General features: G+C 27.3%; 1 protein-coding gene across 1 annotated transcript in view; it reads left to right on the top strand.

Annotated features, from left to right (window-relative positions):
- Positions 1-13433, top strand: part of LOC113367339 — a 148759-nt gene extending 135326 nt beyond the window's left edge. Inside the window, exons 4-5 of the mRNA XM_026608949.1 lie at positions 8684-8907; positions 13254-13433. Of these exons, the coding sequence (XP_026464734.1) occupies positions 8684-8907; positions 13254-13433 (404 nt within the window). The remainder of the gene's footprint in view (positions 1-8683; positions 8908-13253) is intronic.
- The last annotated feature ends 1051 nt before the right edge of the window (positions 13434-14484 follow it).

A 14484-nucleotide genomic window follows, 5' to 3' on the forward strand; every position in this document is an offset into this window, starting at 1 on the left:
GTATCTCCGAAACAACTGGACCTGCCTTTGCCAAAAACTAATCAGCACATCTCCCTATCAACAGGAATCGAATGTTTTTTGAACTATTCAAATCGATTGATCCGTGCTCCCGAAAAGGTGGACGAAAAATTATATTCATACATACATACACACACATCCATTTTTTTTTAGGTATGCCAAAATGTTCAGAAATTTTTGGAAATTAAAAAAAAACAATTTTGAAATTTTTGCTCTACCCAAAAGCAATCGTTTCGTCAACACAAGTAGAGAGATTTTTCAATCATTCAAATCGGATGCTTAGTTCTCTCAAGAACTGCCATTTTTTGCACATTTAACTCCTTATCTAGGAAACGGCCAGACCTGCCTTTGCCAAAAACTAATTAGCACATCTCCTTATCAATAAGAATCGAATGTTTTTCGACCCAATCAAATCGGTTGATCCGTGCTCCAAAAAATTGTATCCATAAACACACATCAATTTTTTCCAAGATATGCCAAAATGTTCAGAAACGTTCAAAACGTGAAGATATGTAAAAAATTTCAATTTCGTTTAATTATATTTTTGGTTATTATAAATGATAGGGTATCTACTCACGACTGTATCATTGGAAAATAAGGATTCTTTTTATGTAAATTCTCGTCTCTATATGTAAAATAGTGGTTATAATTTTGTTGAATAAAATTTTGACGAACAAAATGCCTACCAGCTGCCTCACTAACTTGGTCTCGGCGAAAAAATCCGCTATGTTTAAGAAACACTAGCGTTCGGCATATAATCGTGTGAATGGCGTATGCAGTCAGTTGCCGGTGTATTTTTTTTAATTATGCTAATTTATATCAGTATTCTCACGGCGTCGATGCGATAGCGAACATCTCGTTGTAGAATTTTTGCACATGATGTTTATTCTATTCGATGCCATTTGAAAATTATTCCAGGCGCATACGCCTACGAGTTGCTACGCTCTGAGATACGAGATTTGAATGGCGTGTGTGTATATATTTCTGCATTTGTCGAATGGGCACAGAAAATTCAATATATTCGTAATAAATTGAATTCATATACCTAAGTATGTATTTTCATTGCCAGATCAAAGTTGTGTTATTTGAACATTTATATATTCGAAGATCCTTTTAAAGTCCAATCTGCCTTTAAGCGATTTGCTACGGGATTTAGTGTTTGTGTGTTCAGATAGGTATATATACAGATATATATATATATATATATATATATATATATATATATACATATGTGTACAGTTAGATATATCAAAACATATCAATATAGTGCAATATTCGGTGTATTATATACGTTATCAGTGTTTAACATATTTTTGTGAAACTGGTTAGTGAAAAAGATTTGATAATCAATTTCATTACTATTGGCACGTATTATATTAAGTGACTTCAAGGATATTTTGGCCTAACTTTCATTCGAAAAATGTAAGTAATCTATTTATATGTCTACTTATCAGCACGGTCACAATTAAATAAATATACTCAAATAGTGAAACAATATGAACTTTACATATTGGAACAATATGGACCAAATTATCTCATGCTGAAAATATCGAAATCGAAGTAATTTATTCATCATGTAACGATTTCAAATACAAGAAACAAAATAAAATATAATTTTGAATTAACATATTTTTGCCAAACATAAATATTAGATTCTAGATTTACATTTTATCCTTAGAAAAATGCTTTATATGCTCTTTCTGGTTAACGCCCTTGTTATAGTAAATATATTGGTTGTAAAATGATAAAAATATTAGCGACCTTTTATGAAGTTCGGTTTAAACTTGTAATATTGAAATTTAAATATGTTTTTTTTTTAATGTTCATATCTAGTAATGCAATTTTTATCAAGCACAAAAATTAAAAACATTACTTAATCAATTAGTTCATGCAGAAGATTTTTTAATAATATGCGCATAAAAATTTCACAATGATATTCTTCCAATATTTCATTAAAATTGAATTCCTGACTTCACAAATTATGCTATCTAGAGAATAGGTTTTCAAACTTTCGTGAGTCATAAATCCCTTGTCTTCTTATTAACCCGATATCGATTTTGTTTAATAGATTTATAACTATAACTATTAAAGTTTTAAATATTTTACGTATTATTTGAATTTGAAATTTTTAAACAATTCTGCACAGTTTTTACTTATTTCTTATGTAGTCTACATCTTTTTTTGTTAGGACATCATTATTTCAAAACTATTATCTATTTATTATCTACTTTTGATCTTTACTATCTAGAAATACTATGAAAGTCTCACTAAGAGCAAAAAAAAGTGCGCGTAAGGATCACACGCGATTAAAGTAAAAATTTAAGTTAAGTAAAAATAAATACAGTAGATATACGATTTTCATTTAGATTGATATGTGTAGCTGTAGACATACGTATATCATATATCAGCGCAAACTATCACCTACTGTATTACTAACTAATATCAAAATTAACTGCAGATTCCTCCAAGTCTATTAGCTTTTGTATTAATTACAATAATATTTCGATATAAATTATCTCTATCTTTCTGCTGGTTGCTTATTTAGATCGGTACGGTACTATCTCACGCTGAGAATTGAATTTGAGATGACTTAATTATGATAAGAATAATTAATTTAGATTATGTAGTATGGGACTGAATTCCAGGTTGCAAATTAAAATATTTCTCCTTATTGTGCTTGGCGTTTCGTAATATTGTCAAAGTTAAAATATTTCGCATTTTTGTGAAGTTCAGTTTTTTAATTTTGAACAGAAATTTTGTCTATCAAGCTTCTTGATTTGTTTATTAGATTGTAATTAGGTACTATATTCAAATGTCAATAATATTTCAAAAAGTCAATCTTTATAATATATTATGGTATTTTTTGTGAAGCTATAAACAAAATTTTGACTTTAGTACAAATGAATTTACGAAATTTTTATAAGAAGGCTAACTTCAATCATGTTTCAACTATTAGATTAAAAGCTTTGAAATTTTATTATAAAATATTATGGTAATAATAAAATTTTAATTCGAATGAAGTAGAACGGTTATACAAATGATGAGTTTTTAAAACATTTTTTTATATTTTAAATATTTAACATTTTTATATGTTTGAAATATTTATATAAATTGCTAAAATTAAACCTTGAAAATTAAAAACTAGTCATTTTGAAAACTATTATTTCACAATTAATTATTTTTTAGAAAAAGTGCGATGTAACAATTTACTCTGTATTTTGAGCTGGTTTTTCTACCAACCACCAAAATACAATAATGCGTCTGATAATTCTTTACTTAAGAATATCGCCTTGTTTCTAAGTAATTATTTTCGTACATCAATGCAAGCTATAATTAATACAAATAAAACATAGTGTTCTGTCATATAATTTGTTATCATAAGTCAACGTGAACTAAAATTCTATATCCAATTTTTTAGCCCCAAGGCTTTGTTTCAAGTAACATCAGGTGTAATTATCTTAAATTATTAACAGACAACTATCTAAACAATTTACCAATCACAATAATTGTAACACATTATCAAAGAGTGAAATGAGATATATAAAATTTAAAGTGAGTTGATAATAATAATGTAATGCCTATTGAAAAACGTCTGTTACTACTTTTTGCTACAATAAGCCCATTGCTATCCTTCTAGTTACATGTTCTATAAAAGTATTCTCACATATATTTCATATTGATAAATTTTGGATCTTCTATGCAAAAATTCTATCAGAATTATTTTTAAAATATAATTTAATCAGCAGGAAAACAGATATGTGTTATGTTACTTTTGAGAAAGGTTTTCATTAACAGTCCATAACCTCTGACATTCAACTAAAATACGCGTGGGTTGTATATGGGTGTGCAAGAAAGAAAATATTAATCATTTCTTATAAATTAATTAATGTTTTATTATATACTTAATTACCTTGGATATGATATTTTTAAAAATAACATAGCAATTTGTGTAAATTAGCGCAAGTAATTAAACTTAAAATACATTTTATTAATCATTATATAATAATGAAACATCAAACCGTAAATAGACTTTGTAAGCTTAATATTACATCTCTTCAATGTTCTTTATTAAAAAATATATAAATATAACGGTGTTAAATGCGTTTCACTTTCCCGTTGGGAATCTTTATTATTTCATTTTGTGAAAGTTCATTTAATATCATTTCACATCACAAATTGTAACAGCTATTCTACTTCAATTTCTACTAATGATTTACTCTTGTTATTAATATATTATTATGATAATTAACATCATTAGAGAGAGTGTTAAACTAGTTTCATTTCAAGAAATGGAAATGTATTGAATTTTTTTTGCAAATAATGCGAATTTATATTGACTAATGTGATTGATGAAAATAATAGCAACTGTAAATTTTCTAAATCGATGTACCACATATAATTGATAAAAAATAAAAAAAAGTGTTACATCAAGTAATTTAATTTTTTTATCAAGCAAAACCAGCTATTTTTCATATATTACGAAATTATGTAGGTATAAGTACTTTAATGTTGCATAGATGTTAAAATGTGATATAAAAAGGAAAAATGATTTGCAGTATTAAGACAATTTAACATTTATTACTCCAAGTTAATATTGAATATTTATAAAACCAAATACGAATATTTATAAAAAGACTTGAATTGCTTGGATACAATGTTTTTTTAAGTTTAACTTAAATTTTTCATTTCAACCATCAAAAAACTAGCAAATAATCTTAAAAAAGAATACTATTATTTACACAGTTTCTATTTATAATATTTGAAAAACACTAAACGAACACTTTCAATTTTATGTAAATATATTATAATACCATATAATACTAGTACCATGTACAATACCAATATAAATACATTATAATGACGTTTATAATACAAATACCATTTATCATAGAAACTAAAAAGACACAATCCTATAGAGACTGATTTCAGAAAAACATTTGAATTATCTAAATTACGGGGATAATTCTGCCGTAAAATAGACCAAAATGTTATGCAATGTTATCTGTTTATTTAAGATGGTACTAATAACTGTCAAAATGCTATGTATTTAAATGTAACTTCACTCATATGTTATTAAGACACATGGGAAAGGTGCGATTTTTTTTTACCTTTGAGTGATTTCTAGTTTAGGCTTTATATTTAAACGCTTGACAGCACAACAACCACCCAGTATTTTGACAATTTTTGGTATCATTTTATATGAAAAATGACACGTAACCCAGCCTTACTATAACATTGCCCTTAAATCTCAAAATTCGTTTATTCGAACAAGCTTCAAACATAAATATGTCTATTATATGGCATAACTATGTTCCAAATTATGCAGATATTGCAAATGCTAATTAGCTGGTTCAAAATTATTTGTCTGTACTTGAGTTATGGGTTTCAAAATGCAATATCAAAATCAATATTTACTAATCTCATTACCTAAAATTGTTAGGCTAAAACATCATAACAATCCACCTCTTCAGCTTAATAACTCAATAATATCTATCTGCATTTGTATTAAATGGGAGTCACGGATACATGAACAACTGGAAGAGCAAATAAGATCAATATTGATTTATCGAGAGAAAATCCAATATTGTTCTTTATGGTAAAGTAAATTTGTGACACCTTTGCACCATTAATATAATTCAAAGATCATTTAATTTAACATCGAAAGCTTCTATAAAAACTTCCAAGTTTAAACTTTAGTTGATTACGTATATTAAAACAAAAACTAATCTTATAGAAATGATTTCCAAAAAAATCGAACCAAATCTGCCAAGTCGATTCATTCTACTGCGAGACAACAAGAATATTACACATTTCATTGTTAAAAATATTTATATTTTTATAAAAATGAAAATAAAAACCGATAATGATGTAAAATAAAACTTTCTCACACCATGAAAATTACATCTACTTTACACTGACTTTGATCTGAGTTTTATCCTCTTCCCACCATTTAACTCGATAATTATATGCTTTATATAAATTGTGTACATTATAATACTATCAAAATTATATCTTTATTAGCAGTTCACTAACGTTTGAATAAGACTTCTTTCTAATATGTCAAACCATAAAAATGATATGAAATTCATTTTTCATGTAATTATATTTTAAATTGATGACTTTGGTCCCTGGAGGGTTTCATATAGGTACTAGTTGAAGTAAAATATATATGACGATATAATGTTGCTATGCGAACAATTTCTTTATACTTCTGTTAGTAAATAGTGACCAATAGACTTGGAAAGCAATGCAAACAATTTACTGTGTGTTTGTAAATAATTTTGCTCTCGCTTTGAAATTAAACATAATATTTTCAATGTGCTTAGAATGAATTTACGGTTTAATTATAACTGCATTTACATCGACTTCATGATATTTTAAATTTTGCTATCATTATTATTTTTCCTAAAAATTCAAAATCTCTATGAGTTTACATATGAATGGTTGCTCCTGTATCGAATGAAGAAATCAAACAAAATATCTTACTTTTGACTCTTTAAAAGCAATGCGGTCTACGGATCATGTTATTGTCTCAATGCAATAATGTAAACTTGTTCGTAAAAACATACTTTACCTTTCTTTCTTTTGGGTCCTATCTTAAATTATGTTTTTTACTCTTCTTGACAACCATGTCATTAACTTCCCGAAGGAGAAGCTTATGTTTTCATAAAAAAATCCGAATTGCCAATTTTATGTTTTCTCGACGTTTCAAGCCATTCTAAATCGAATGAGACCAAATTTGGAAAAAGTATGTGTATGTGTGTATGTGCGTGTATGTGAACAGATTTTTTGTCGTAAATCGTCTTTTTCTCAAAAACGGTTGGACCGATTTCAAAAATTTAAAAGCCATTTGATGTATTTCGATGAGGGCTAGCGTTTCCCAGTTTTGTGTGACGATCGGCCAAGCCGTTTCTTTGTAAATCGCAGAAAAGTGAAAAATTTTTAGTCCACGTTTTAGTCCGCAATTCTTAATCGATTTTGAAAATTCAAAAACCGTTCGAAAGATATTGGTTGGGAATCGTGCTGATTAGTTTTTGGTAAACATCGGCCGGGCCGTTTTCTTGTAATAAAGTTTAAAAAAAAATCGGCGATTTTTATTATTATTATTTTGACAGTAGATACCATAGTCTTCTAGATCATACTAAAATATTACGGCCCTACGACAACTCGTTTAGCTTTAAAAATTCATCAAAGTTTGCAAAAATTAGTATCGTTCTTTTGGCATTTGTCAAAATTAGACCTTTGATCAACGTTTTCTCAGAAACGCCTGAACCGATTTCAGAAATTTAAAAGCCATTTGATGTATCTCAATGAGGACTATCGTTTGTCAGTTACGTGAGACGATCTGCCACATTTAAGCTCAAACTACCGAATCGATTTTAAAAAATCAAAAACTGTTCGAAAGATATTCGTTGGGAATGCTACTGATTAGTTTTAGGTGAAAATCTACCGAGCCGTCTTTTTGTAATTAACTGTTGAAAAAAAAATTTAAGCCCATTTTTTATGGTATTTTTTTGGCGATATATATCAGGGTCTTATAAAACTTACTGAAATATTACGGCCTTACGACAAGTAGTATAATTTTAAAAATTTATCATAGTTTGAGAAATAATTTTGACATTTTTTATTATTACAATTAGAGGATTTACTTGGTATAACGATGATAGTACTGGGTCTTAATGAACATACTAAACAATTAAAGTCTTACAAAAAACTGGCTCTATTATAAAAACGATTGATTTTTGAAAATTTGTTTTTAGAAAATACTCAAATACTCAAAGTGTTCGTTCGTTTTCAATTTTGTGTAATAAATCCACTCGGAATACTTTTAATGACTCATAAATTAATTTATTTTTTATTGATTAAGTAAACATATCGGAAAGTTCATGTAACTTGCCTCAAGGCTACATACCAAACCAACTAGTTTATAAATCTATCGAAAATTGTATTGACATGATTATTGAATTAAGCAAATTATATTCTTGTAGATCTCAGTTAGTATTACAGTTAAAATTTCTCAGTTAGTCTTACAGGAAATTGATCTATATTATAATAAACCAGTCATTTTTCAATTACAGCGAAAAAAAACAAATCATATTTGTGAAAAATATATACATAATGAAAATATTATATCATTATTAAAATTATCATTTGATCTTTATTCTATTTTTTATTGTTTTAGAGCCACTAATTTCATACTAGTGTGTATTTACTTATAAATGCTGTAAATAAAAAATATTGTGGCATTATAGAAACATGTACATAGATAAATTTGAAACAGAAAAAGACAAAATATTAAATATATTACGTTTAAAATTTCTTATCAGGATTTAGTGCGTTACTTGTACTGTTTAAATCCCTCTTCAACGTGATAAAGGGCCGTAAAAAAATGTTGGAGCATTTATAGAAATTACTTTTTACCATTTATGCTTTACTGCCTATTAGCTTTATTGTGCGCACGCACCTTACTATTTATTATCACGAAATATTTCTTTTGTTACTTTTGATATCATGCTTAGTTACATTTTCGTTAAAGTCTTTTTCAAATGGTTAATTTCTTAAGTAGAAAGATTACGTCGAGACTTGTACCTAACGAAGGGTATTTTTGTCTGCGGACGTTGTTCTTTTCTAGAAACTAAATCAAAGCGCTATATTGTTGAAACAGTCACAATGACCGCAGTTACCGAGAGGCGAATAGTCCGAGAGGCCTCCGCAGATGCAGGCAATAGGAACTCTACCGCTGCTGCTGGGGCTGATGTTACGGATTCGTCCACGATGAATTCATCAGGAGCGGCGAATGTTACATCGAACGTGGATGCAGTGGCTGCTTCGTTGAATGGAATATTGAAAGGTGGAAGGCTGTGGAAAAGCACCAGCGATTTACCACAGGTATGTTTATATAATAATATAATTACATATATATATATATATATATATATATATATATATATGTGTGTGTGTGTGTGTATGTATCATATATATGTATCATAATTTGTTATATAGTATCTACCAGTAAAAAATATATTCGATTGATTTCGAGCTGATTCGAAATACGGAGAAAAACTTCTTACAAGATAACCATCAGGTTTACTCTTCTGGGATTTTGATGAAACTTCGCATAGTTGTAGAGTTGGTTGTCAAACCGAACACCTTTAAATATTAGAGTCCCTAGAAGCAGTTTAATTATAAAAATTAAATAAAAATTGATTAAAACTGCGAATAATGCGCTAGGCCCTATATCTCCGCGCGTTGCGCTTCATATCTATGTGCCGAGATAGCCGAGTGGTTGCGGCGCTTATTCTCAACTTTTTGTTCGAGGCCTAGGCTCATAGTCGCCAGTTCGAATTCCGCCAGAATATTTTTTTTATTTATTTTTACATCTATTTGGTTAAATATTATAATAATAATTATTAATTTGTTACATGTACTACACAAATATGTGAAATTTATAATAGTAGATATTTATGAAAGCATTCTGAAAATAAATATATTTGCAATGCATATTGATAAAATAAAATAAAATAAAATATTTTTTATAAATGATATCTGTTTAAATTAATCTATCAAAATATCAAACATAAATAAATAATATAAAATAAAAACTTCAAGGCTTATAATTTGCTGGATGATATTTATCATAAAAGCATGAAAAAAATAAAAATGTATTGCAGTAAGCACACTTTAAAAATGCTGCTGTGTTACATAGACATTTGGCTGTTGTGTTACATAGACATTTGGGAAAGTAAGCGCGGCAACCACTCGGCTATCTCGACACATTTTTATTTAATTTCTTTTAATTAAACCACTTCTCATAGGACTCTAATATTTAAAGGTGTTCGGTTTGACAGCCAACTCTACAACTATGCTAAGTTTCATCAAAATCCCAGAAGAGTAAACCTGATGGTTATCTTGTTAGAATGATAACCGATTAAAGCTTTTATATGAAAAAATACGTTTCAATATTGCGCTTTGAAAAATCTATATTTTTATTTATTTTATCGTATTTTTATTATAGATTTGTCATTTTTTAACTTTTTGTGGTGATGAAAAAAAAATAAAAGCGTTTTTTTAAAAAAATTCAAAATTTACTCCACTATTTTTTAAAACAAAAAAATATATATAAAAACTCTTAAATAAATTATATATATTATATATGTTCAAAAAAATTGATATAGATTGAAAGCATATAAAAAATGTCGCATATTATTCGCTAAATTAACTACAACTACCAAATATTAATGCTTCATATATTAATTGCTTTTTGAAAGCAGTTGAATAAGTGTATCATAAAGTAGCCTCTCCATTTTATTTCTTTTAAATGTAAGATGACCATACGTCTCGGTTTGGCTGGTACAGTCCCAGATTGCTACCTTGTATCCCGGGTTTGTCTAAAAATAATATTTGTCCCGAATTTAAATCTTTCTTTCCGGTTATTTCGAAAACTAATAGGCAAATTAACAAAAATTGTAAAAAAATGAACAAATATTATTTTTGTCAAATTAATTATGAAGAAAATTGGATAGATTTTTATACAAGGATCAAAAGCGAAGAAAACATTTAGATTGAAAAATATAAGGTATAATATAATAATCATATATAAAGAAATATTCCATTTAATAGAATAATAAAGTTCTCACTAAAAGTCCGCAATTCTCATTAAAAAAATATTAATATAGGAAACTGTTTTTTTATTATATCCTTAATAGCATTTGTTATTACCTTAACTAAAACACCATCAGTCACGGATTTTCATAATTAAAAATTGCTGTCCCGGTTCAATTTAAAAAATATGGTCACCTATTAAATAGCGTGATCTAATAATTTATCATGATTCCATAAATTTAAATTGGAAAATAACTTAATTAAAAAAAAGATTTCATATACATGTAGTATAGGGTAGCACAATCATTAAAATTTTGTTCAATTTTCAATATAATATGAAAATATATGAGTTGATCAGGTTTAAAATATTATCTCTTCATTTTATATAATATAATATAACATCCAGAATGTAATTTTGATGATCATTTATTCATTAAAAAAATACAATTATAAACACACACATAAATTTTATTATACATAATAATTATTTTAGAACAAAATATGAAAACAATACATACGTAAAATAATATTATATCGAGAATATCGTTCATATTATTGTTTCTTCATCATAAATCTTAATACGTAATATAATACGCATTAGTATAAATTCATTAAAATATTCTCTTCATAATTTAATTCATGGATGCGAATTAAATATTCTAAAACTTTGTTATCAAATTATATATTAATAAGTCAAATTAGCCAAATCAAAAAAGTTTATTCAAAACTCAATTCAATGTAAGTGTGTGTGATGATCGTGTATGTACGTAATATAATCATTTTAAATGAAGATATATTTTATCCTGATTCTACTATTCGGAGATTTTATGGAGAGCTAAAAAAATATGGTCACCTATTAAATAGTGTGATTCACACTATTTAATAGGTGACGCTTTATATTATCACACTGTGTGATCTATTAAATTTATCATGATTCCATAAATTTGAATTTAAAAATAACTTTATTTAAAAAATGTTTTTACATACATGTTGTATAGGATATCACAATAATTAAAATATTGGATAATTTGTCAATATAAAATGAAAAATATGAGTTGCATATTTATGATCAGATTTAAAATATGATCTTTTCATTTTATTCAGAAAACATTCAGTATAAAATTTTGATGCTTATTTATTCATTTAAAAAATACAATTATAAACATACATATAAATATTATTATACATAATAATTATTTTAGAACAAAATATGAAAACAATACATACATAAAATAATATTATATCGGAAATATCGCTCAGATTCTTGTTTATCTTCATCATAATTCATCATACCTAATATAATACGTATTTGTATAAATTCATTAAAATATTATGTTCTTAATATTAATTCATGAATGCAAATTATATATTCTAAAATAAAAACTTTGTTATCAAATTATATTATTAATCAAGTCAAATTAGCCAAATCAAAGAAAGTTTATTCAAAATTCAATTCAATGTAATTGTGTGTGTATGTGCAATGTCATTATTTTAAATACTGATATATTTATCTTGAATCTAAAATTTGAAAATTTTATGGAAGGTTATTTATATAATAGATCATAAAAAAAAATGCTATTATTAACTTCCCGTAGGGTAAGTTATTGTAATGGGCCGAAAATCGGAATTGAAAATTTTTACATTTCTCGACATTTTGAAGGTTTCTGAACGTTTTGGCATACCTCAGAAAAAATGGATGTGTGTGTGTGTGTGTGTGTGTGTATGTATGTATGGATACAATTTCCAGTCACGTTTTAGGACGCACGGATCAACCGATTTGAATGGTTCAAAAACATTCGATTCCTATTGATAGGGAAAAGAGCTGATTAGTTTTTGGCAAAGGCAGGTCCAGCCGGTTCGGAGATACGGAGCAAAGAGTGCAGAAAATAGAACGAATTTTTTGAGAGAACGGAGTATCCGATTTGAATGATCTAAAAACATTCAATTAGTAACGATTGGGAGAAGTGTTTATTAGTTTTTGGCAAAAGCAGGCCCAGCCATTTCAAAGATACGGAGCTAAATATGTAAAAAATTGCAGTTTTTGAGAGAACTAAGCGTCCGATTTAAATGATTCAAAGAACTTTCAGCTTGTCTTAACAAAATAATTGATTTTGGGAAAAAAAATTTTGTCCCATTTTTTTTTTTTTTTTTTATTTTTTTTTATATCGAAAATATTTCAGATTTTATTTTATTATTTTATATTATATATCAGTATTCAACGGGAAGTTCACCAGCAATTTGCCTTAAGACACGATGCCATAATTGCCTCAAGACAGAATTCCACTTACAGCTAGTTAAAATTTGTATTGTATTGATAAAGTAATTTAACATTGTAAATTTATTTTTTAGTTTGCTCTAATATTTATACAATGTAATGCATAATAACAAATATTAGTAGTTTATTCATCATTGTTTAGCATAAATTGTCTCTGAAGCAATAAATATTAAGTATACACAAACATTTTCATGAAAAAAATTACTTATTTATTTACTTATTGGTTCATTTGTTTAGAGTCGCCTTAAAAGTAACCGAACTTATACATCAATACTATAGTAATGCGTTATTTCATTAGAAATTTCTCAGATAATTTTATGTTTTTATTTATATAATTATATGTTTTTATGTAATTCAGGAGGATGCTACTAGTTTTTGTTCCGATGACGATAATGCAAGTCGTAGATCAGTTCGATTTTTCGAAGAAAATGACAATACCCTCCATGGAACATCCGAGGACCGCGATGACGAGACTTCATCGAACCTGAAACGACAACCGGTTGAAGAAGAAAGGACGGCAGAAAGAATCATCTGTTGATAACGCACTTGGAAATTACCGTTTAGTCGGAGGTGGCAGTACTTTATATACGACATCAAATATTTTAAGGCCAAATTCGGCTGTAAGACAGCTATTTCCCAGTGGTGGATGAACAAACTCAACAATCCAGGTGTGTATTGTTAAAATGTTAAATATATAAATAATAATAATTATTATTAATATATAGACAACAGGCACGTTCTTGCCTTGTTTCTACTTAATTTTCATTACATTTTTTTTTCGTGTCATGATTTTCAGTTTTCATCTTTCTTATGTTTTCCATGTCAGACTATCAGTATTTCTACGTTGATAGATAGAAGCAGACTGATGAAACTACACTCTATAAGTAATTAAGTTTGATCAAATGTTTTTTTTATACCATGCTATCAATAATTATGTAGTTCAATTTACAATATTCAATTTACTACATTTCATTTGTTTTCCTCCCCTTTTGTCTTTAGTGTTTTTTTTATTATATTAGCTCTACGCTACTGAGGGATACTAATTTTTAAACAATTAATTGTAACAACTCGTAAGCATTCTCTGCTAAATACAAATATATATAGATTGCAGAATAAAATTAAAGTTTAAAAATTACAAATTTTATTACCCTCTATATGTTTCTCGCGCAACCAACAAATATCTAAAAAATGATAGTATCATTTCCATATTTGTTTAATATATTTTCTTATAGACAATACTCTAAAGAAACTTGGTAGAAATATAAGTGCTAGTTTTCAATGTACATAAATGGAAATTTAGCACATATTACTAAATCTGGCAGTAATTGTGGCAAATTAATAGCTGTAATTGTCGTGACTTTCACCCATTTTTTTGAGAACTCAAACTATTGAAGCGTTTCATAGACTGCATTCGAACTTATAAAGCAACTGTGTAAAATTTTGCATCATTGTTTCAACTAAGCCATATTATATTTTTTCAAACCTTTACCTACATTTACTGTTTACCTAACTTTCCGTAGAGTAGTTATAGTAATCGCAAAAAAATAAAAAATGAAAAGTTTTATATATTTTTACGTTTTTGAATATTT

This window comes from Ctenocephalides felis, unplaced genomic scaffold (genome assembly GCF_003426905.1).
Source record: "Ctenocephalides felis isolate EL2017-DRISC unplaced genomic scaffold, ASM342690v1 CF-g0.4_SCAFFOLD_01170, whole genome shotgun sequence".
Taxonomy (NCBI): domain Eukaryota; kingdom Metazoa; phylum Arthropoda; class Insecta; order Siphonaptera; family Pulicidae; genus Ctenocephalides; species Ctenocephalides felis.